General features: G+C 39.3%; 1 protein-coding gene across 6 annotated transcripts in view; it reads left to right on the top strand.

The window, feature by feature from the left end:
- The window catches only part of IL33 (interleukin 33), a 53,019-nt gene extending 39,074 nt beyond the window's left edge, over window positions 1–13,945 (top strand). Inside the window, exons 3-9 of one of the 6 annotated variants that reach the window (XM_080668138.1) lie at window positions 3,876–4,001; window positions 4,529–4,555; window positions 4,737–4,880; window positions 8,994–9,101; window positions 9,776–9,826; window positions 11,386–11,483; window positions 13,568–13,945. In XM_080668138.1, the coding sequence (XP_080524264.1) occupies window positions 3,876–4,001; window positions 4,529–4,555; window positions 4,737–4,880; window positions 8,994–9,101; window positions 9,776–9,826; window positions 11,386–11,483; window positions 13,568–13,771 (758 nt within the window). In that variant the 3' untranslated portion in view covers window positions 13,772–13,945. The remainder of the gene's footprint in view (window positions 1–3,875; window positions 4,002–4,528; window positions 4,556–4,736; window positions 4,881–8,993; window positions 9,102–9,775; window positions 9,827–11,385; window positions 11,484–13,567) is intronic. The other 5 variants (XM_080668137.1, XM_080668136.1, XM_080668139.1 and 2 more) reach the window with 5 other exon arrangements.
- Window positions 13,946–21,380: the final 7,435 nt, after the last annotated feature.

Below are 21,380 nucleotides of genomic sequence, written 5' to 3'. Positions count from 1 at the left end.
GAGCTAGAGGTAAGCCCCTCCTAAAAATCATCCCATTCCAAGTTTCAGTCCATTCTCCTCTGCTACTTCCTCTTCTCCCAAATCCATCAATTCTTTCCCTTCCCTGACAATCCAGCTTTTGTATGCATACAGCCAGAGGTCACAATATAGAGAGCCTTGAGAGATTCATCCAGCAGAAGTATTTTATTTGGCCTGAACACTATTATTGATGTTGTTTTTCAATTGAGGCAACAATTAAAGATTAGGAGATTTTGCATAAAAATCTGAATGTGTGGTTTTGTCAAAAAAATCTGAAGATCTAGTAACACTGGCTCATATTCCTACATGCAACAATTGAGGATAGAGCTGCATAGAGATCACATACTTTAGTTGGTATCTGTCCATGGAAAATCTTCTGTTACAGTGAAGGAGTTTGTGGACAGTAGAGAATCATTGAAAACGTTTAATTGGGGGGAATTACAAGATATTTTTATTTCAGAGAAGTCACACTGGTGGTGGTATGAAGAGAGATTGAGGGGACAAGCATAGAAACTAAGACTTGTCAGAAGTTTACTACATTCATCTAGGGGACTAATAATGAGGGCCTGACCTAAAACAACAGAAAGGAAAGGAAGGACTAAATTTCACATGCTGTCAGAAGGTGAAATCATGAAGATTTAGTGACATATAAAATAAATTGAGAGAGAAAGAAGGAAAAATTGATGTTTCTCAACTTTCTGATTTAAGAATTGGGCAGACAATGGTAGATAGTGGTGCTGTTTTTCAAGATAGGGAATTCAGGAAGAATATATTGGGGGTAGGAAAGGGTAAAAAAAATTATTATTGTGAGTATAATTTTAATTTGGAGGAGGTATAGATCATCCAGGTAGAGGTATCCAGAGTTAAGGAGGCTTTATATAGATATAGAGATGTTTTATGGTAGCTGAAGTCAAAATGCCCTGTGGAGAAAGAGCAACAAATATAAAACTCAGGAGAGAGAATAAAGGTAGAGTTACAGTTTGAGGAGTCATCCGTATATAAAAAGATGACTGAAGTTGTTGGAGCAAGCAAGATTGCTCAGAAATAAAAGTCTAGAGTGAGAGGAAAAGGCAAAGGGCAAAATCCTGAAGAACACCAACATTTAGGAGCAGGTAAAGAAGAAAGAACTAACCGAGAGACCAAGGCGGACTGATCAGAGAGAAACAAGAAGAATCTAAGGAAACTGGTGACCTGACAATAAGGGAAGAAGGATGGGGTCCCTAAAGTCAAATGCCACAGACAGGTAAAAGGTAGTAAGCAGTGAGAAGACACCATGGTGAAAATTTGGGGAAGAAATGAAAGATTAAGTGATTTGCTTCTACAGATCCTGTCAGCCATAGTCTGGGTCTCCAAGTGGCAAAATTACAGGCAGATTTCCAGGCCCCTCCCATTTACTCCCCAGAAATGCCTGAGAATTTCAACATGCTGATGCTATGGTGAAATTAGTTATTTTCTTAAAAGCTATAGTAAGACACTGCCCTCAGACAGCAAATATGATGGAGATTGAGAAAGTGGCAACAGCCCTTACATAATCTTGACCTGGGTCTTTGACACCAATGGAGCACTCTCTCCTACACTGTTCCCATGGCCATGTCAGCTTTGTGCTTTCCTCCTGAGAACACAACCCTCACACCACATTTCCAGCTACCCTGAACACCAAAGTATACCTTCTTTCAAATACTCCCCATGTAAAGTATCTTTAATACAACTATAATCACCCCCAATGAATTATAGCCAGTGTTTGTCCCACTAGCCTGTACATCCATATCTTTAGCCTGACTCTTCTTGTACATGCACAATACTTTAATATCTTGACCCTCACTTCTAACTACCCAAGACCCATATCCCACTCCCCATAGAGTCCACTCGGAATATAAGACATGCCTGCCATGTCCCTATGGGATACTGATAAGCATATAAGGAATGAGAATGCTTGCAGTATCATCTTAAACCTTTTAGCTCTGAAGAGAAAACTGACACAGTAAATAAAATATTGTATTAAATTAGTTATCAGGAGACCAAGTTCAATGCTGGCTCTGGCACAGCTTTGTAAATTATCTTTGTAACTCTAAAAACATTATATTAATGTGCGATACCATAGTTGATATTTCTGAATTTGAAGCAATGTTACGGAATTCCAGGGTGGGTGTGAGTATAATTAAGTGATCTTGCCCTGTTCAGACAGTTGAAGATTCTTAAAGGTAGATGCCCATCTAAACTGGAGGCAAGATATAGATAATTCAAAATGGTAGCTAACAAATGTTTATTCTACTTGACTTTTGAAAGCATACTAGGAAGGCAAATCTTAGAGAATAAAAAAAGGTTATAGAATGGATCCCAAAGTCACAAGTAATTATTTTCATTTTCTGAAATTGCTTGATAACTCATTTACTTACTATAATGTTGAAAGTTGAGCTCCTTTGACTCAGGGGTTACAACTTTCTTTTCTACTTGACACTGAAAGTCTTTTTATGATTTCAAAGTAGCAAATTTTTATTTTATTTTAGACTTTAATTTTTCTTTGGTTACTTAAATTAAATTCTAATAAAATTAGAATTACTGGATAATATTTTTATTCAAATGATTTAATTTGAGCTTATATTTTGTTAGTCCCTAAAATTGACTGTAATATTTTCTTAGATAGAGGTAGATGGAAAGAATATCTTTAAAATATATATATATATATATATATATATATATATATATATATATATATATAGTTTTTGTTTTTGTTTTTGTTTTTGTTGACTTCATAGAGGAAGGGAGAGGGAGAAAGAGATAAAAACATAAGTAATGAGAATCATTGATCGGCTGCCTCCTGTATGCCCCCTATTGGTGATCGAGCCTGAAACCTGGGCATGTGCCCTGACCAGGAATTGAACCGTGACCTCCAGATTCATAGGTCAATGCTCAACCACTGAGCCACACCAGTTGGGTGTAAAGAGTATCTTTGATATTAGATACACTTGAGTCACAACTTCTCACCAGACCTGTAACTTTGGGTAAGTGTCATGACTTCTAGATCATCATCTGTAAAATGAGAAGGATAATACCTGCTTTGCTTGCTATATTATTGTGATGGATTACATGACATAGTATGTAAAATTATTAACACAGTGGTTGGTTCACTGCAGACACTTAGTAAATGACAGCTATTTTTAAAATCAATAACCTTTACAGACTACAGCCATGCCTCCAAAATTATTAAAAGTATATTCTAGATAAGTAGAAAAGATTACAGACTTCATATGACCATAAGAGTCTCCCGTCAGTGAGGCAAAGAATAATATATGTTGGATGTAGGTCCACACTCCCTTATATGGAATTCTGAAAAACAAAATTTTTTCTAAAGACCTAAAGTATTTTATAACTCATTTGACAGAAAAATATGACCTAAATTCACTTAACAGTTAAAGCCTGAGCTGAGTCACCATGAGGTCTTTATTCCACCTTATATACAATTTTCTATATTTCACTACAATATTATTAATTTTTAAATTTGGGTTACTGCCCTAGTCCCTGCTGGGAATGCTAAATATATACCATATATGTTCTACATGACAATTCTAATATCTAAAAAACTCTGAATCTTGAAACACAAGTGGCCCAAAAGTTTCTGACAAAATACCATGGATCTGCAATTTCCTTCTTGGTCTGCTACACTCAGCGTTTGTAAAAGGATGAAAATGGATGAATGCCCAGCCAACGTAGCTCAGTGATTGAGTGCTGACCAATGAACCAGGAGGTCACGGTTCGACTCTCTCCCCCTCCCTTCCTCTCTAAAATCAATAAAAATATATTTTAGAAAAAGAAAATGGATGGAATGAAACAGTATCACATTTTTTTCATTTGTTTAGAATCCCAACAGAAGGGCAAAGAAATTTGCCAGGTGTACTTTATGCAGCTACGCTCTGGCCTTATCATAGAAAAAAAGGCCTGTTACTTTAGGAAAGAAACCACCAAAAGGCATTCACCACACTCAGGTAAGGGAAAACTACAATTCCTGGTAGTTCTTTAATATAGTGATGAGCATCTATTTGCCTTCAATTTCTACATCTAGGTATGTAATTTTTTTCCCCCTCACACAAATTTTCCTTCTGGGAAAGAGTAAAGATAATAAACTCTTTTAAAGCCGTTTTTAAAAAGGTTTATAAAGAGTTTTTAATATAATGGGAGAAATGTTTATGTTATAATGTTAAGTGAAAACAGAGGATATAAAATAATATATATAGGTATACCTCGAGAATATGCGAGTTTAGTTCCAGACCACCACAATCAAGTGAGTTGTAATCTTTCACTGGTAGAGGGCCTTGCCTTCAATTTGTAAGAAATGCAACATCTGTAAAACACAATAAAGCAAAAAGTGCAATAAAGTGAGTATGCCTGTATATTAACAATATCTCTTAGGTGATTTTTTTTTTTCATTTAAAGGAAGTACTATAAACTAAAATGTTCATAGTGGTTGCCTTTTGGGTGTTGAAACATGGGTAACTAGTTTTTTTCCACCTAGACTCCAATGGGTGTGCCCTTCTGGAGTGTAAGTGTTCCAAGAGGTATTGAGCCCTTCCAACCTTTGGGTGGCCAAAGTCCTGGGGTCAGTCACCACTGTCAGCAAGCAGCCTTGACTGTGACTCTTCAAGTGGGGGTAGAGGGAGTGGGGAGGGGATCTGGGCATAGTGAGCACTGATAGTCCACTCCTAACCCCACCTGTCTTGCAGCTGAAGATTACAAAGAGCCAAACCTGCTACTCGCTACCTGTCAGACACGCCTGCAACACTTTGAAAAATCGGCGAGGGCCTTTGCCTTTGATATACCTATGGTCCAGGAAAATACTAGAACAAGTGATGATTCAAGAATCCTAGGTGTGACTGGTTACAGGGGTGGTGTGGGTGAGAGGAGGGAGGTAAGACACAGGACCCCGGCAAGTGCTGCTCTAGGAAGCAGCCCCAAGTCTATGTCTTCAAGTATATTAGAAACTTTTGTCCATTTTCTGCTGATGTGCCCATTAGGTGGTATCTAAAATAGGTGCAGGGCAACTGCTCTAACAATGTATGCACATTCTATAGTTAGCACTCCATTGTTATTTTGAAATGTTTGCTATGGATTAGAATCCCATATACATTATTCCTGGGGAAAATACATTATCCTTTGGGGCGGGAGGAACCCAATACATTATTCCCCAAAAATTTCAACATTTTGATAATAAAAAAGGATGGGCTATGAAGTATTTTAAATATAATTTCGACTAAATATTTTAAATAGTTGTTAAAATTATTTTAAGTTGCATCACCAACTGAGCAAATGAAGTCCAAGTAGATGCTGACTATCAAGAAGTGAAGAGATCAGGAGAAACCAAGATGGCGGCATAGGTAAGCACCTAAACTGCTGCCTCGCACAACAATTTCAAGACTACAACTAAAAGACAGAACGGACATCATCCAGAACCACAGGAAGGCTGGCTGAGTGGAAATTCTACAACTAGAAGGAAAGAGGAAAGGTCATGGAGAATCAGAGGAGCGGCAAAGGAGGGCTGAGGTATGGAGACGCGCGCAGAGAGGAAGGGCGACTGAGTGCCTGGCTGACTTTCTCTGGCGGGAGAGGGAAGGAAGCCCCCAAATGCACTGAACCCCAGTTCCGACTGCACTGAAACCCAGTTCCGGGCAAAACCCCGTGGACCCAGGCTCATACAGGGGGAGTCTGGACTGTCAGGTAGAGAGAAAGGCACATGGAGACTCAGAGACCTGGGGAAGCTGCGGCGGGTCTGGAGGCGCACGCAAGCGCACGCGAGTGCTCGCAGAGAAAGATGAATGCGGAGCCTGCCGTAGGCATTCCCTAGCGGAAGGGAGTTAGAAGCTCCTGATGTCACGGAACCCTAGTTCTGACTGCACTGAACCCCAGTTACGGGCGAGCCCCTGGGGACCCACGCTCTTGCGGGGGGAATCTGGACTGTCAGGTGGAAACTCAGGGGAGTCACGGAAGGCAGAGGTCTGGTGGTGCGCGCGCAAGGGCAGGGCTGACGGGAAGCCAAGACTGTCTGCTCCGCCCTGAGATTCTGCCCCATACAAGCTGAGCACAGAGGCTTTTGCAATTTTGCAAGTCTAATCCTATAGGGCTGTCTCCAGCACCGAACTTCTCCCAGCGTAGACACAGCTGATCCTCACAGACAAATGGCCTGGAGGTCTATTCCTCCCAGTGATACCAATAATAATCAAGACTTAACTACAACAAGGCTCTACACACAGTCCACAAAGGGGTGCACCAAGAGTGTCCACCTCAGGTTAACTGGGGAGGCCGACCCACTGGGCCATATAGGAAACCTAGCACACAAAGCTACCCTACCAACTCAGGGAAGCAGTGAAAATGTGGCGTCAAAGAAACAGATCACAAACGAAAGAAATAGAGGAAAGCAAACAACTGTATATAGAATTCAAAACCACGGTTATAAGGCTTTTCAAGAATATCCTAGAAAAGGCCGATAAATTTAGCAAGACCCTCGAGGATATGAAAAATGACCAACTAGAAATTAAACATACACTGACTGAAATAAAAAATATTATACAGAGACCCAACAGCAAACTAGAGGAACGCAAGAATCAAGTCAAAGATTTGAAAAACAAAGAAGCAAAAAACACTCAACTGGAAAAGCAAAAAGAAAAAAAAAATCCAAAAAGTTGAAGACAGTGTAAGAAGCTTCTGGGACAACTTCAAGCGTACCAACATCAGAATTATGGGGGTGCCAGAAGAAGAGAGAGAGCAAGATACTGAAAACCTATTTGAAGAAATAATGACCAAAAACTTCCCCCACCTGGTGAAAGAAATAGACTTACAAGTCCAGGAAGCGCACAGAACCCCAAACAAGAGGAATCCAAAGAGGACCACACCAAGACACATCATAATTAAAATGCCAAGAGCAAAAGACAAAGAGAGAATCTTAAATGCAGCAAGAGAAAAACAGTTAGTTACCTACAAGGGAGCACCCATATGATTGTCAGCTGATTTCTCAACAGAAACTATGCAGGCCAGATGGGAGTGGCAAGAAATATTCAAAGTGATGAAAAGCAAGAACCTACAACCAAGATTACTCTACCCAGTAAAGTTATCATTCAGAATTGAAGGGCAGATAAAGAGCTTCACAGATAAGAAAAAGCTAAAGGAGTTCATCACCACCAAACTAGTATTATATGAAATGCTGAAAGGTATTCTTTAAGAAGAGGAAGAAGAATAAAAGGGTAAAGATAAAAATTATGAACAACAGGGGGACCACAGCCATTCCGTGTGTTTGTTTGCTTTTTAATTTAGACAAAGCTTTTACCTGTGATTCTTCCCCTTCCGATACAGTGTTGTGGCCGTTTTGATGCTATGTATGTAAATGTGAATCTAGAAAGTGTGTGTGTCTGTGCCGGCCTTTTGATGTCTTTGCGGACTTCCTTCTCCGTGGGAATATGTAGTGCAATCCCCCTTTTAGCGAAGCCCCTGTGCCCACACCGTCCTGTCCAGTCCCCGTCTGCCTCTTCAGTGTCTGCTTGGCGGGACCCAAAGATCCAGGAGTCCGTATACATACCTTTGTATATAGTGACATCATTGCAGATCACACAGTCTGGTGCTAACGTCTGCCCTCTACGCGGGTGGCTGTTCCGGACTCTCTGTGAAGCTCGCGGTGGAATGCCCTGAATCGCCATCGCCTGCAGCTCACTGTGGAAATGTGTGCGGATTCATGCTCGACGCTGACCACTTACCTCTCAACAGATCATCCTGCCTGACTTTGATGAAATAAATAGTGTCCTTGAAAAAAAAAAATATGAACAAATACATATCTATCAACAAGTGAACCTAAAAATCAAGTGAATTAAAAATCTGAGGAACAGAATAATCTGGTGAATATAATAGAATCAGGGGCAAAGAAAGGGAGTGGACTGATAATTCTCAGGGGGAAAGGGGATGGGGGGTGCAGGAAGAGACTAGACAAAAATCGTACACCTATGGATGAGGACAGTGGGGGGGAGGTAAGGGCAGAGGGTGGGGTGGGAACCGGGTGGAGGGGAGCTATAGGGGGGAAAAGGAGAAACAATTGTAATAATCTGAACAATAAAGATTTATTAAATTTAAAAAAATAAAATTAAAAATAAATTAAAAAAAAAAGTGAAGAGATCACTGAGAAACTTGACTGGGAATTGCAGTTGCCATTTCAAGTATTATTCCTGACATAAATGTCTTAAGTTCCCAGAAAAATACTGAAATTTCTCCCTAGGTATTTTTAAATCATTTTACTTTAGAAGTTTACCTACAAATTCAACATTTAACATACTCATTAATATTTTGTACATTTTTCTTAGCATAATTCTATAATGTAAAGAAAAGAAAATATTTTCTTCTCCAGGACCCATATAGATAGTTCCTATATCTACTTCAGTTTACACCATTGAAATATTATAATTTTTCATGTGTGTTGGAACATTTTAAAAAGTTGGGAGTACTGCTCTCAGTGTCTCTGTTATTTAGCCAGAGGTCAGAAGGGGCTCACACCTGTATTCTCCAGGACTATTGGAAGTCTCAGAATAACTCCACACCTTACAGATGGGTATTTATTTATCCATGTCTATTTAAATTCTGTCCCTTCTTACCTACAATTCCCTAGTTCATGGGGAGCCAGGAAGCAGAAGTTTCCTCAGGCAATGTCTATCACTTTTCCAGTTTCTTTCTCCCCACCAAAACCTCCCATAAACATACTAGCATGGCCTCCCATGGCCTTTATGCAATAAATTAGTGCCTTTAATCCCATTCAGGTGGTACAGTTCAGCTTTGAGCTATGTTAAACTTGCACCAAAGGTTTTCATCCACCCAACAGCAATGGACAAAGTACAGCTCAAATAGTTATAATAAAAAGCCTTTGGGGAGGCATTTTTAAAAAATGCTAAATGATTGTTTATGAGAACAAGTTTTTGCATTCTTAATGACAAGATTTTCACTTGTTACAGAACGTTCTGTTTCCCTGAGCACATACAATGATCAATCCATTACTTTTGTTTTTTCGGATGGAGGTTATGAGATCTATGTTGAAGATTTGAGGAAAAAGGGTGAGAAAGGTAGAATATTTCCTTTTGTCTATAATGATATAATGATTACTAATAAGTAAAAAATAAATTTACCAAACCATTAACAATGGATTAACTCAAATATGGTAAATAGATCTTATGTTGTGTGCAAACTGTGATGTGTTGGCAATAGATGCTTGAATATCACTGTGTTGAGGAGGATTACAAAGCTTAGTAAGCGTTCATTGGGAGGAAAGAACGCTGACATTGAGAAGTGGTGTCGTGAAAGATGGAAGGAGGACCATACATATTTGATATTGCTAAATTACTTACTAGATCTTTCTAATCTTATCAATGTCACCAAAGTAAATCCTCAAATAAGAGTATATCTGCCTTAGCTGGGTGGCTCAGCTGTTTAGAGCATCATTCTGTACACCAAAATGTTGTGGGAAGTGGGAGAAGGAGGAAAGAAGAAGGGAGGGGTTCCTGATCAGGACACATACCTGGGTTGTAGATTCTATCTCAGTTGGGGTGAGTATGGAAGGCAACTGATTGATGGTTCTCTCTCACATCAATGTTTCTTCTCTCTCTCTCAAATCAATAAACATATCCTTGGGTGAGGATTAAAAATATATATATACAAGTGCTATGAACAATATTTTAAGTATTTTATGGGGAATTCATCCGAGTATACCATCATTTTCATTTTATGCATTCTCTTTCAGACAAAGTGTTATTCCATTACTATGACTCACAGTCACCTGCAAGTGAAACAGGTAATTTGGACAGCTGTAATGTTTGAATTCTTAAATGTGACTAAAAATAAATCCAAAAATGCTCCATGTGGGCAGGCTGTCTCTGAAGGTTCTCTCCAGCCCAAGCTCATAGTGAAATCTTAGATTCTTAGAGGATTAACTTCATTCCAACCATTTTGCAGTTTTATAGGATAAATGCTTGGCTACATTTAGCAGAGACCCAGAATAATGGGTGCTAAGCTACACAAAACTTTATTTCTGTCTGAGCCAGGGCTGGAATGGGAACTCTATTGAATAGGTTGTCCAGGAACCTAGCTCCTTCTCTCTTTGTGGCTCTGCTAACACCTACATCAGGGGTGAGGAACCTTTTTCTGCCATGGGTCACTTGAGTATTTAAAAATCATTTGAGGGCCATACAAAATTATCAACCTAAAAATTAGTCTGCTATATTTGGTCAAGCATTTAATTAACTCACCCCTAATGCCTTGGCAGGGCCAGACCAAATGATTTCTCGGGCTTATACTGCCTGTGGACTGGACGTTCCCCACCCCTGATCTACATGTTTTAAGATTACTTTAGCCCTGGCCAGTTTTGCTTAGTGGTTACAATGTCAGCCTGCAGACTAAAGGGTCTTGGATTCAATTCATGTCAAGGGCACATTTCTTTTCTTTTTTTTTTTTTTTTAATATATTTTATTGATATTTTTACAGAGAGGAAGGAAGAGGGATAGAGAGCCAGAAACATCGATGAGAGAGAAACATCGATCAGCTGCCTCCTGCACACCTCCCACTGGGGATGTGCCCGCAACCAAGGTACATGCCCTTGACCGGAATCGAACCCGGGACCCTTCAGTCGCAGGCCGACGCTCTATCCACTGAGCCAAACCGGTTTTGGCAAGGGCACATTTCTTGGTTGCAGGCTCGATCCCCGCCCTAGTCAGGGCATGTGTGGGAGACAACCAATCTATGTGTCTCTCTCACATCATTGTTTCTGTCTCCCTGTCTCTCCCCTCCCTTCCACTCTCTAAAAATCAATGGAAAAAATATCCTCAAGTGAGGATTCACAACAACAAAAAATTATTTGCCCCCATGACAATATCCAATTAGCTGGACAGAGAAAGATGGGTATGTGAATTCTCTTCCCCTTTAAGGACACAACCTGGAAGTTTCACCTGACATTCCACTCACCTCACGTTGGTCAGAACTTAGTCACATTGCTACACTTAGCTACAAAAATATGTTTTATTATATCACAAGAAGAGGAGTTGAATGTTGGGGGACAACTATCTGTGGCTTTACATGCAGACAGACAAACACTCAGAGAAATACTCATTAGAGTTCCAATTCTACAATTAGAAAGCATGTAAGAAAACTAACCTCTCTTCTTCAAGGGGCTTGGAATTATCTCCTACTTATCCAATGACTCCTTAGTTTCATTTAGGTACAAATTTCTAAGAGACATGTTGCTGAATGAAGTAGTTATTTTACATGACATTGTAAACTTGTTTCCTGGGTATTAAATTTGTTTAAATTAAAATGAGTTACAATCTTTAACTTTTTAATTTACTTTTTAATTGCAAGGTGATGATGTTGATGGTCACAAATTAATGGTAAGGATGAGTCCTGCAAATGACAAAGACTTCTTGCTGCATGCCAACAACAAGGAGCACTCTGTGGAGGTAAAAAGAAATATGCACTTAACTGTTGTGATTAATATCACTAGTTTGTATGGATTTGGGTGTTTGGATATTTTGAAGAAGGATTTTTGTTTGTGCTATTGTACATAAAACACAATGAGTTACCACCAATATCTTGCTCTTGGAGCTACTTAAAGTCTGGTCTCTGCCAGCAGTACATCATCCCCTGGGAGCATGTTAGAAATGTGGAATTTCATTGTCAAGGAGAAAGACAGAGGCTGTAGTAAGAAAAACATCACTTTCATGCTCGAAACAGAAATACTTTGCATGCCACATATGGTCGACTGTCATTTGGCATCCATGCTTGACACCTCCTAGAGTCTATAGGATCTGGAAAAGGAACACTATATTTCTCAGATGCTCTTATAGGTAGGATTTTTGTTGTATATAAAGAACTGGCATATGTATGCATCCACAAGAGATGTAAAATGTGAAAATAAAACAGAAGTTTTTTGCAAAAAAAAAAAAAAAAGTGGAATTTCAGGCTCCCTCACAACTGAATTAGAATCAGCATTTTAACAAATCTCCAGGATATTCAAATGCACATTAAAGTTGGAGAAGCACTACTATATAGAATGATCTCAATCCTTCCTATTTGGCTTTAGGAAGTATTGTGTTCTTCTAGGAAATGTTTCTTTGTAAAACATAGTTTTGTTAGGAAAATGTATAAATAACTTTATACCCTAAGCCTGCTAAAGAGAAGGTCATAAACATTTCCATATGCCAAGATTTATAGATAGCATAACAATCTACATTCTATTCATAGGATTCACTGCATAGTCTTCTTCAGTTAGTAAATGGCAGTATTATATTGGTCATGATGAAGAATTATAAACAGCCCAGCCGGCATGGTTCAGTGGTTGAGCATTGACCTATGAACCAGAAAGTCACAGTTCGATTCCCAGTCAGGGCACATACCCGGGTTGCGGGCTCAATCCCCAGTGGGGGGGAGGGGACATGCAAGAGACAGCCAATCAATGATTTTCTCTCATCATTGATGTTTCTATCTCTCTCTCTCTCTCCCTTCCTTTCAGAAATCAATGAAAAAATATATTTTTTTTAAAGAATTATAAACATACTAGTGGCCCGATGCACGAAATTCGTGCAAGAGTAGGCCTTCCTTCCTCTGGCTGCCAGCACCGGCTTCCCTCTGGCACCTGGGAATCGGGCTTCCCTTGCAGCCCTGGTTTCATCCAGAAGGTTGTCAAGAAGGATGTCCGGTCTAATTAGCATATTATGCTTTTATTATTATAGATTAAGTAACAAAGAAGCCAAAGGTGGAGACAAGTAAGAAAACATGGAAGTCTAATATAGAAGATAAATTATATAAATACACAAAATTATAAAGCTAACTCATACAGCCATGTAAGGTATTAACATAAACACTGATGGTAATTAACATCTTCCTTAACAAAACATTCTTAAGTATATATAACATTCTTAACAAAACATTCTTAAGTATATATAACAGTGTTTGGCATATATAAGTACTCAGTAATAAGAGCTGACCCATACTGAACTCTATTATATATCAAGCACTATGCTAAATGTTATATAAGTACTATCTCATTTAATTCTCACAGTAACTATAGTAGAGTTATTGTATTGGTCAGGTATTGCTGTGTAACAAATCATCCCAACACTTAGTGGCTTAAGATAATAATCATTTTATCACTCACATGTTTGTGGGTAAATTAGGGGTTGACTGATCTAGAAACTAGATCAGTTTTATACAAAAAAAAAAAAAAAAATGAGGCCTGAGAAGTAAAGCAATGTGCCCAGGTCTCAGAGATAATATGTGGCAAATCAGGCGTACAAATTCAGAACTATTGCATTTAGATCCAGTCATTCTAAGCCTCTCTCAAAGTATACTATTAGTGAATCAAATCAAATTCTCCCACTTTGACCCTCTACTTCCACCCCTTCCATTCCCTGCTCATTAAGCAGCTTTACTAAAAATACCAAGTTATATGTAATTATTCCCTTTTAGTTTCTAATACAGGGCTGTGGAGTTGAGTCTGGACTTCCTACTCACATATTGGTTGCTTTCTCTCTTGTTTCCTCAGCTACAAAAATATGAAAATTCGTTGCCAGACCCGACCTTATTTCTTCTTCATACAGAGCTCGGGCCCTCGCCATGTGTTTCCTTTGAATGTAAGAGCAATCCTGGAGTGTTTCTAGGAGTAAAGGATAACCATCTTGCTCTAATTAAATTAAAGGACCAAACTGAACATTCAAGAAGAGAGAATATCAAATTTAAGCTCTCTTAAATGTAAGATGTTGGAAAGTTGTGAATCCTGGGTTGAGTAGCCCCAAGAGCTACCATTGAAGAGACTGTCAAAAAAAGAGAGAAACAGATAACATTTAAGGGAAATGGAGAGTGCTTAACATGCTGTGGAATGTTTTACGCATTATGTTAAAATTATATATTTTTTGTAATCCTCTGTTCTGTTTTTTATTTCCCTCTGTATCACTGCATATTCAATACAAGTATTGGTATATTAAATAGGGTATTGGTAAAGCAACCCCCCAATATTCTAAAGACATACAGACCTTTACTTTTTTCTACTTTCAGTCCAGAGAGAACTTTATATTTAGAACTGAGATCTCTGGAAAGAAACAAGCCTTAGCTCAAGTTTCATTTTAGACAGAGATCTATTTTAAAGAGCTACATACGGACATACTTTTCCCTGGTTCCAAACAATGGCTCAAACCAAGAGCTGCTAGTAAAAACCAGATGCTGCATAGAGTGACTATTTCATAAATACCAAGTTAGTAGATGCCCAAAACTTCACTTCAGGTGCCTACATGGCTAGGCAGGTTATATATATATATATATATATATATATATATATATATATATATATTAATTTCAAAATTAAGAAAAATAAATCCAGTACAGATTTGTGAAGTGGGTGATTTCACCTCTAATTTTTCATTTTAAAAATTCTGATTTTTATAGACTAAGTTAACTATAAATAAAGCAAGACATTCTTGCATTAGGAAATGAAATAAATTTTAGTTCAGACATAGAATTAGAATCATTAGGAATAAACTAAAACATTTTTTTGAAAAAGCACTAAGCCACAATGTAGGTTAGGGCATCCAAGTACCATGGTGGAGCCAGAAGTCCAAGATAGAACACAAAATTAATATTACAATTTCAATAACTGGCTAGCCCTCATGTTTGTGGCATACCATGTCCTTCTGACCCAAACTTCCAGAAATCAATGACTTTTTATATACTTTGTCACCTTGGATAAAATTTCTTCTAACCCTTTGTTGTCCAACTTACCAATGACCCTACTTACAATGAAATATGTATTTGATTTCTCTTTTACCTTCATTTCTTTTGACCAACTGTGTTCTTGATATACCTTTGGCATCCCCGAGCTTAATTTCCAAACCACCTGACATATGAATGCCAGAACCTTTATTCTGCTTTGTCTACCTGATATAAAATTTTATATAAACTTATTGATAGCAATATTTTTTATTAAACATCTTTGTGTTTTACTGTTACTAAGGTAGTAAAATAATTTATACTCAACCATAATAATATTTCAACTACTAATGGAATAGTTTCTGCTTATCTTAAGGCCTTAACAATTTCTACTATGATTTTTCATAGGCTTAATACTGACAATAAATGATAAACATAATAATGGAATACATATGAAATATGACTTTTTCTCAAACTGTAGGCTCTTTGATTTCTAATTTGTTGAAATCTACTGGATATAATTGCTGGTGGAACATAAGATAAAAAGGTTGAGAATTGTAATATAGGGGCAAACAAGTGTAGAACAATATAACTTTGTTTCATTACTTTGCCAATAATTTTACTACTATAGAGACAATAAAAGCAAAATCTATATCACCATAAATATTGACTATGTGCATTTTGTATGACATACTTAAAATAATAATTATTATTATTAAGTAACCAAATATATCCATTACATTATTTATATTCTTAAATAAACTATATTTTCAAAAGTATGTAAAGCCATAATGATTTTTTTCATAAGACAGTTCAATATTCTAAAATTCTTATGTGAACGTAAGCATATCACAATACACCAATATTGGTATCTGGAGTAGGTCATTTGTCTGATATTTTGGTGATTCAAAACTAAGTAAGATTTTCCAGAGTAGGAATTATATCTTTCTTTACCTTTGTACTCCAAGTGCCCATCATGGTGATCAACACATGGCAGGTATTCAGTGACTTTAACCCAAGATCAATTAGCCAACATGTACCTGCATTAGAACTTTAACCTGAGATTTCTGACTCCTTATTTAGATACCTTTCAACCTGGCTATCTTTTTTTAAATATTTTCCATCACCACTTTAGTCGGTGTTTTTTAACTAAAATATTCAAATGTGGAGTGGCCTTTTGTCACTCACTTGCATGTGTTTTGATGGTCCACAACACATAATCCTGGAAGGAGCCTGTCCATTTTATTATATAAGAAATGACAATTATGTCAAAATTTATTTTCCTTTATTTTATGTATATTCTTTGGATTTTTTATATATTTATTGAATACCTTGAAATATTGTCAATTAAATTTTATTTGAATGAGTAAAGTTACTTGGAAATGGAAAAGAAAACAGTTGAAATTTGAGGGAATTGGGTAGGAAATTGATCATTTAATTAGATGCAGCAGCTTAATTAAAGTCTTAAAAGATTGATTCATAACCTCTACATCTGTAGCACAAAACAAGCCAAAAATAATAATAATTTCAACTTGTACAATATATAGTAAAACTCCAATTCTGCAGTACACAGTTACACAAAGGTGAGAGAGATCAGTGTGCGTTTCTCCTTAAGGAAAGAAATAAGACTGAATTCTCTATCCCCATACCCTAGTGCCTATCCCTGTTCTATTCATATATCTATTCTCAAGGTCATGTTAAACAGTTTCCTTCTTTAGGGCTCAGGCAGAAGGGAGAAAATTCAGTTGTTCCAAATCTTAATAGCCAGGGTTAGGGCAAGGGGGCTAAGGAATCTGAGGAATGAATGAATGCAAGAGATAGAAGTGAAAGCCAATTGGTAGAGATAGAATCTATGAGCTATTTCCTGTTAAGGTGCCAAGATGATGAAACACTTGTCTGAGTCCAATTACAGTCCCAGCTCAGAAGACACTCCCATAAAGAGAATGCATGAATCACTAACTAGTATATTAAGAACATAGGCTTGGTTTACTACTTAATAGTCTGTGCAACTTCAGCAAATTATGTAAGCTCTCTCCATCTCTGTTTATCCTCTGTAAAATGAGGAGGTACCAAATGCTGTGGTAGCTTACCTAATATCCATTACCACCAATCCTATTTCCTTACCAACAGAACCTCATTTTGTTCTGGGAAGCAATTTGCCCAACTAAAAACACACTCCTTCCTAGACTCCCATGCAGTTGATGTGGTAATCATTTGACATTGTTCTGGACAATAAAATATAGATAAGATAATGGTTTAAGAAAAAAAATTTTAAAGAAGACATATTCAACTCGCATGTCCTTTTTCACCCTCTCCCCTTCTTCCTACTTAGACCCTAGATATGGGGTTGAATGTTGAATAGCCAACTTCTGATTACGAGGTAAAGAGCATGGGGACAAAAGCCTATACATTAAAAATGGCAGGAGGGAAAGATGGAAGAACTCTGGTGTAGTGAACAATATTGGTATTCTGCCCAAATCCCCTTGGATGCCTTTATACTGTATTCTTTTATAAAATTTCTATGTGTACCACACACCCACACCACTACCACCACCACCTTTTATGTGCTTTCAATATCCAGCACTTGCAGCTCTTCTTAGAAGGATTGCTAATTACGTACTGGTGCTGATTTGCCCTCTTACATAAAGAGGTTAAAGTTTTTCTAAGTCTGAATTCTTCCCATCAGCCTCAGAAGGTTTTTGAAAGCCCAGCTCCCTTGTCTTGGGTGAAAAAGTTCTGTCCTCATTTTTACTCAAAAATTCCCCTCCAGGGTTCAAAAATTCCCCTCTGCTATACTTCAGCATTAGATCACCTTCTTGCTTAGATTCCTGTCCATTCTTGCCAAACTCAACTCCCTTTCTTGGGAACATTTCCTAGTAAATCACATGCTCATACTAGTAAATCCTTAACTCAGGGTCTGCTTCAGGGAGTCTAATGTAAGACACCACATCACGTATGACAGTTTTGTTTGCCATACTAGTCTTGCAGAATTAACTGCAGACTTTCTTGTTAAAAGAGAAAAATAAGCCCATGTGTGCTAAGTTAGGGTTGGGTTTTCTGTTGCATGTGGCCTTTAAAGTAAACTTTGCCCATAGAAGAGATAATAGTAACACTTGCATATTAGGACACTGATAAGAATTGTCTTGCACATAGCAACTTTCAATGAATGTTAGCTTAGAAAGACAAGAAAACCTGATTGGTATTAAATGAGAAAAGTTTTTCTTAGTTTCAATTATAAGATAGGAAGACACAAGGAAATCCCTCTATTACTTTAAGAGAAGTCACCCTGTAAGAGATAAAGTGGAGGAAAGAATCAGAATACATGAGATCTGATAGGCATGGAAGTAATCCAGCAAATTATAGGTATACATTTGATTATACTTCTTAACCTATAAATAATTTATATATATTCTTTCAGATGTATCAAATATCACATTATACATATTAAAAAATTTAATCATAAAAAAGTATCTATATTCCTTCAAAAGTTCATTGGATATATAAAAATAGTCATAGGGATATAAAGTACATTATAGGGAATCCTATATAATAAAAGGCTAATATGCAAATAGACCAAACGTGGAACAACTGGAACAACTGAACAACTGAACAACTAGTCACTATGACTGCACACCAGGGGGTGTGCGTGGAACATGGCAGGCATTGGCTGCAGAGGGATGGTGGAGCAGGTGAGCAGGGGTGCCAGACCAAAGCAGGGCACCAGTTGCTGTCATCAGGGCGAGCCTCTGATGGTTACTGAAAATTCTTTGCTCCCACACTCCACAGTCCCACCCGGCGCTCGCACCTGCTGCTGGTGCCAGCCCTGCTCATACCCACTGCCGGCACCAGAGCCTCCACTCGCACCTGCTTCTGGTGCCCGGCGTGAGTCCCGATCGCTTGGCACCATAAGCAGGTGCAAGTGGCAGCTGCTGGCTCTGATCACCCCTGAGGGCTTCTCCACCTTCCCCTGCTCCTGAGGGGCAATCGGGACTTGTACCCGCTGACAGCACCATTCCCGCTCGCAACCGCTGCTGGTGTCGGTCCCAATCGCTCTGTGCTGTCAGCGCGTGGGGGCGGCGGTGGTGGAAGCAGGGCTTCCGGTAGACAGGGGACTGGGGGCCATGGCAGGAGGGACTGGGTGGGGGTGCAGAGGATGGGCCAAGACCCACCACTTTGCCTACTGCAGCTTTGCTGCCCACAGTTCCTTTCAAGGTGCGCGAATTCATGCACTGGGCCCCTAGTATAGTCAACAATCCTATTATATAAAAACCCTGGGCCTGTCACATCCTCCAACCAGGAGGCTCAACCATTTGCCAGGCTGCATGCGCAGCAGGCGAGCGGGCTGAACTGCTAACCTCTCAGACAGAGAGAGAGGTGGGGCTGATCAACAGTGGCAGCGGCTGCTGGCAAGGGAGAGAGAAGCAGGGTGATCAGACCCTGCTTCTCTCTCCCTCGCCAGCAACCAAGCCTCTCTCTCTCTCCCAGAGATCAGCAGTTCAGCCCACTTGCCAGCAGCCTGGACCAAACACCAGGCTGCACACACAGCAGGCAAGCGGGCTGAACTGCTGACCTCTGGGAGAGAGAGAGAGACAGGGCTAATCAGCATTGGCAGCAGCTGCTGGCAAGGCTGGGAAAGAGAAGCAGGGTGATCAGACCCTGCTTCTCTCTCCCTCGCCAGCAGCCAAGTCTCTCTCTCTCTCCTCCAGAGGTCAATAGTTCAGCCACTTGCCAGCAGCCTGGGGCGGCTGCTGATCAGCCCCACCTCTATGATCAGGCCCAGAGATAGGCCTGGAGATGCTGACTGGCATAGAAACCGACCAGTCAGAACCAAATCTGGGTGAACTGTGAGGAGCCAATGGCTGCCTAGGGGTGGAGCTTTTGATGCTGACTGCCATAGAAACTGACCAATCAGAACCAAATTGGCCAGCAGGAAAGGGCAGTTGGGGGTGAGATCAGGCCGGAAGAGGAGGGCAGTTGGGAGTGATCAGGCTGGCAGGGGAGAGCAGTTGGGGGCAAGATTAGGCCGGCAGGGGAGGGCCATTGAGGGCGAGATCAGGCCGGCAGGGGAGGGCAGTTGGGGGCAATTGGGCCGTCAGGGGAGCAGTTAGGTGTTAATCAGGCCGGCAGGGGAGCAGTTAGGGGGTGATCAGGCTGGCAGGCATAAGCAGTTAGGGGCAATCAGGAAGGCAGGCAGCGAGCGGTTAGGAGCCAGCAGTCCCGGATTGTGAGAGGGATGTCTGACTGCTGGTTTAGGCCCAATCTCTACCGGCAGTTGGACATCCCCCGAGGGGTCCCAGATTGGAGAGGGTGCAGGCTAGGCTGAGGGACAACCCCCCGCCCAGTGCACAAATTTCGTGCACCAGGCCTCTAGTATTGTAATAACTATGTATGGTGCCAGATGGGTACTAGACATTGGGGTGATCACTTTGTAAGGTGTATAAATGTCTAATCACTATGTTGTATACCTGAAGCTAATATAATATAGTATATTAACTGTAATTGAAAATTACATTTAAAAAAATTTTAAAGATCATTGGATAAAAGTATAGATGTTTCAAAATACAGAAATAGGATAAACAAAAAATTATGTAATTATTTATTATTATTATTATTATTTAATAGGTCAGAAAAACAATAGAGAAATCAATGAAACCAAAAGCTGAGTATTGGAGAAAACTCAATAAAATTGATAAACCATTAACAGACTGATCAGGGAAAAAAAGAGATAATACAAATTAACAATATTAATAATAAGAGAGTTAGCACCATAGCCAGTTTGACTCAGTGGATAGAGTGTAGGCTGGCAAACTGAAAGGTCCCAGGTTCAATTCCTGTCAAGGACACATGCCTAGGTTATAGTCTTGATCTCCAGTGGGGGACTTACAGGAGGCAGCCAATCCATGATTCTCTCTCATCATGGAGGTTTCTATCTCTCTCTCCCTCTTCCTTCCTCTCTGAAATTTTTAATAAAAATATATTTTTAAAAAACACAAATGTATTAAAAAAAATAAGAGAGTATCACTACAGATTCTAAAAATATTAAAAGGATAAAAAGGGGACTATTATAGATAATACTTTGGCAATTTTAATGAAAATAGACAAATTCCTTGAAAGGTACAAACTATCAAGAACTCATTCAAGAATAAACAGACAATATAAATAGACCCATATGCATTTTTAATGTAAATTTGTAATTTAAAACCTCCTCATAAAAAAAAAAAACCTGCCAGTATTTATTGGTGAATTCTTCCCAACATTTAAGGAAAAAATAATATCAATTCTAAACACACTCTATCAAAACATTACAGAGGAGTGAATTCTATTGAACTCATTCTATGAGGTAATCATTACACTGACATCAAAACCAAAAACATTACAAGAAAACTACAGACCGGAGAGGGAATAATGGCGGCGGAATAGACAGACGTGTTCCGAGCCTTGTCCCGGAGCAGAAAGAAAGAACAGCTGAGGGTCGCGCAAGGAGTGTTTGTTGGCTGGTTGGGAGACAGCTGAATTCCAGAAGGAGGTGGGGGACTGCTGAACGGGGTTCCCCTGACCTGGCAGCACGAACTGCGGCTGGGTCCCCTCCCGGAGCTGCGGGCTTGGACGCGGAGTCTGCGCCACCTTGATCCGGAAAGTGGAGCTTATCTGAAGCC

The sequence above is a fragment of the Plecotus auritus genome, assembly GCF_963455305.1.
Source record: "Plecotus auritus genome assembly, chromosome: 5".
Classification (NCBI taxonomy): Eukaryota; Metazoa; Chordata; class Mammalia; order Chiroptera; family Vespertilionidae; genus Plecotus; species Plecotus auritus.
Note: the sequence above shows the minus strand (reverse complement) of the source record. Positions and strands in the feature narration are given on the sequence as shown.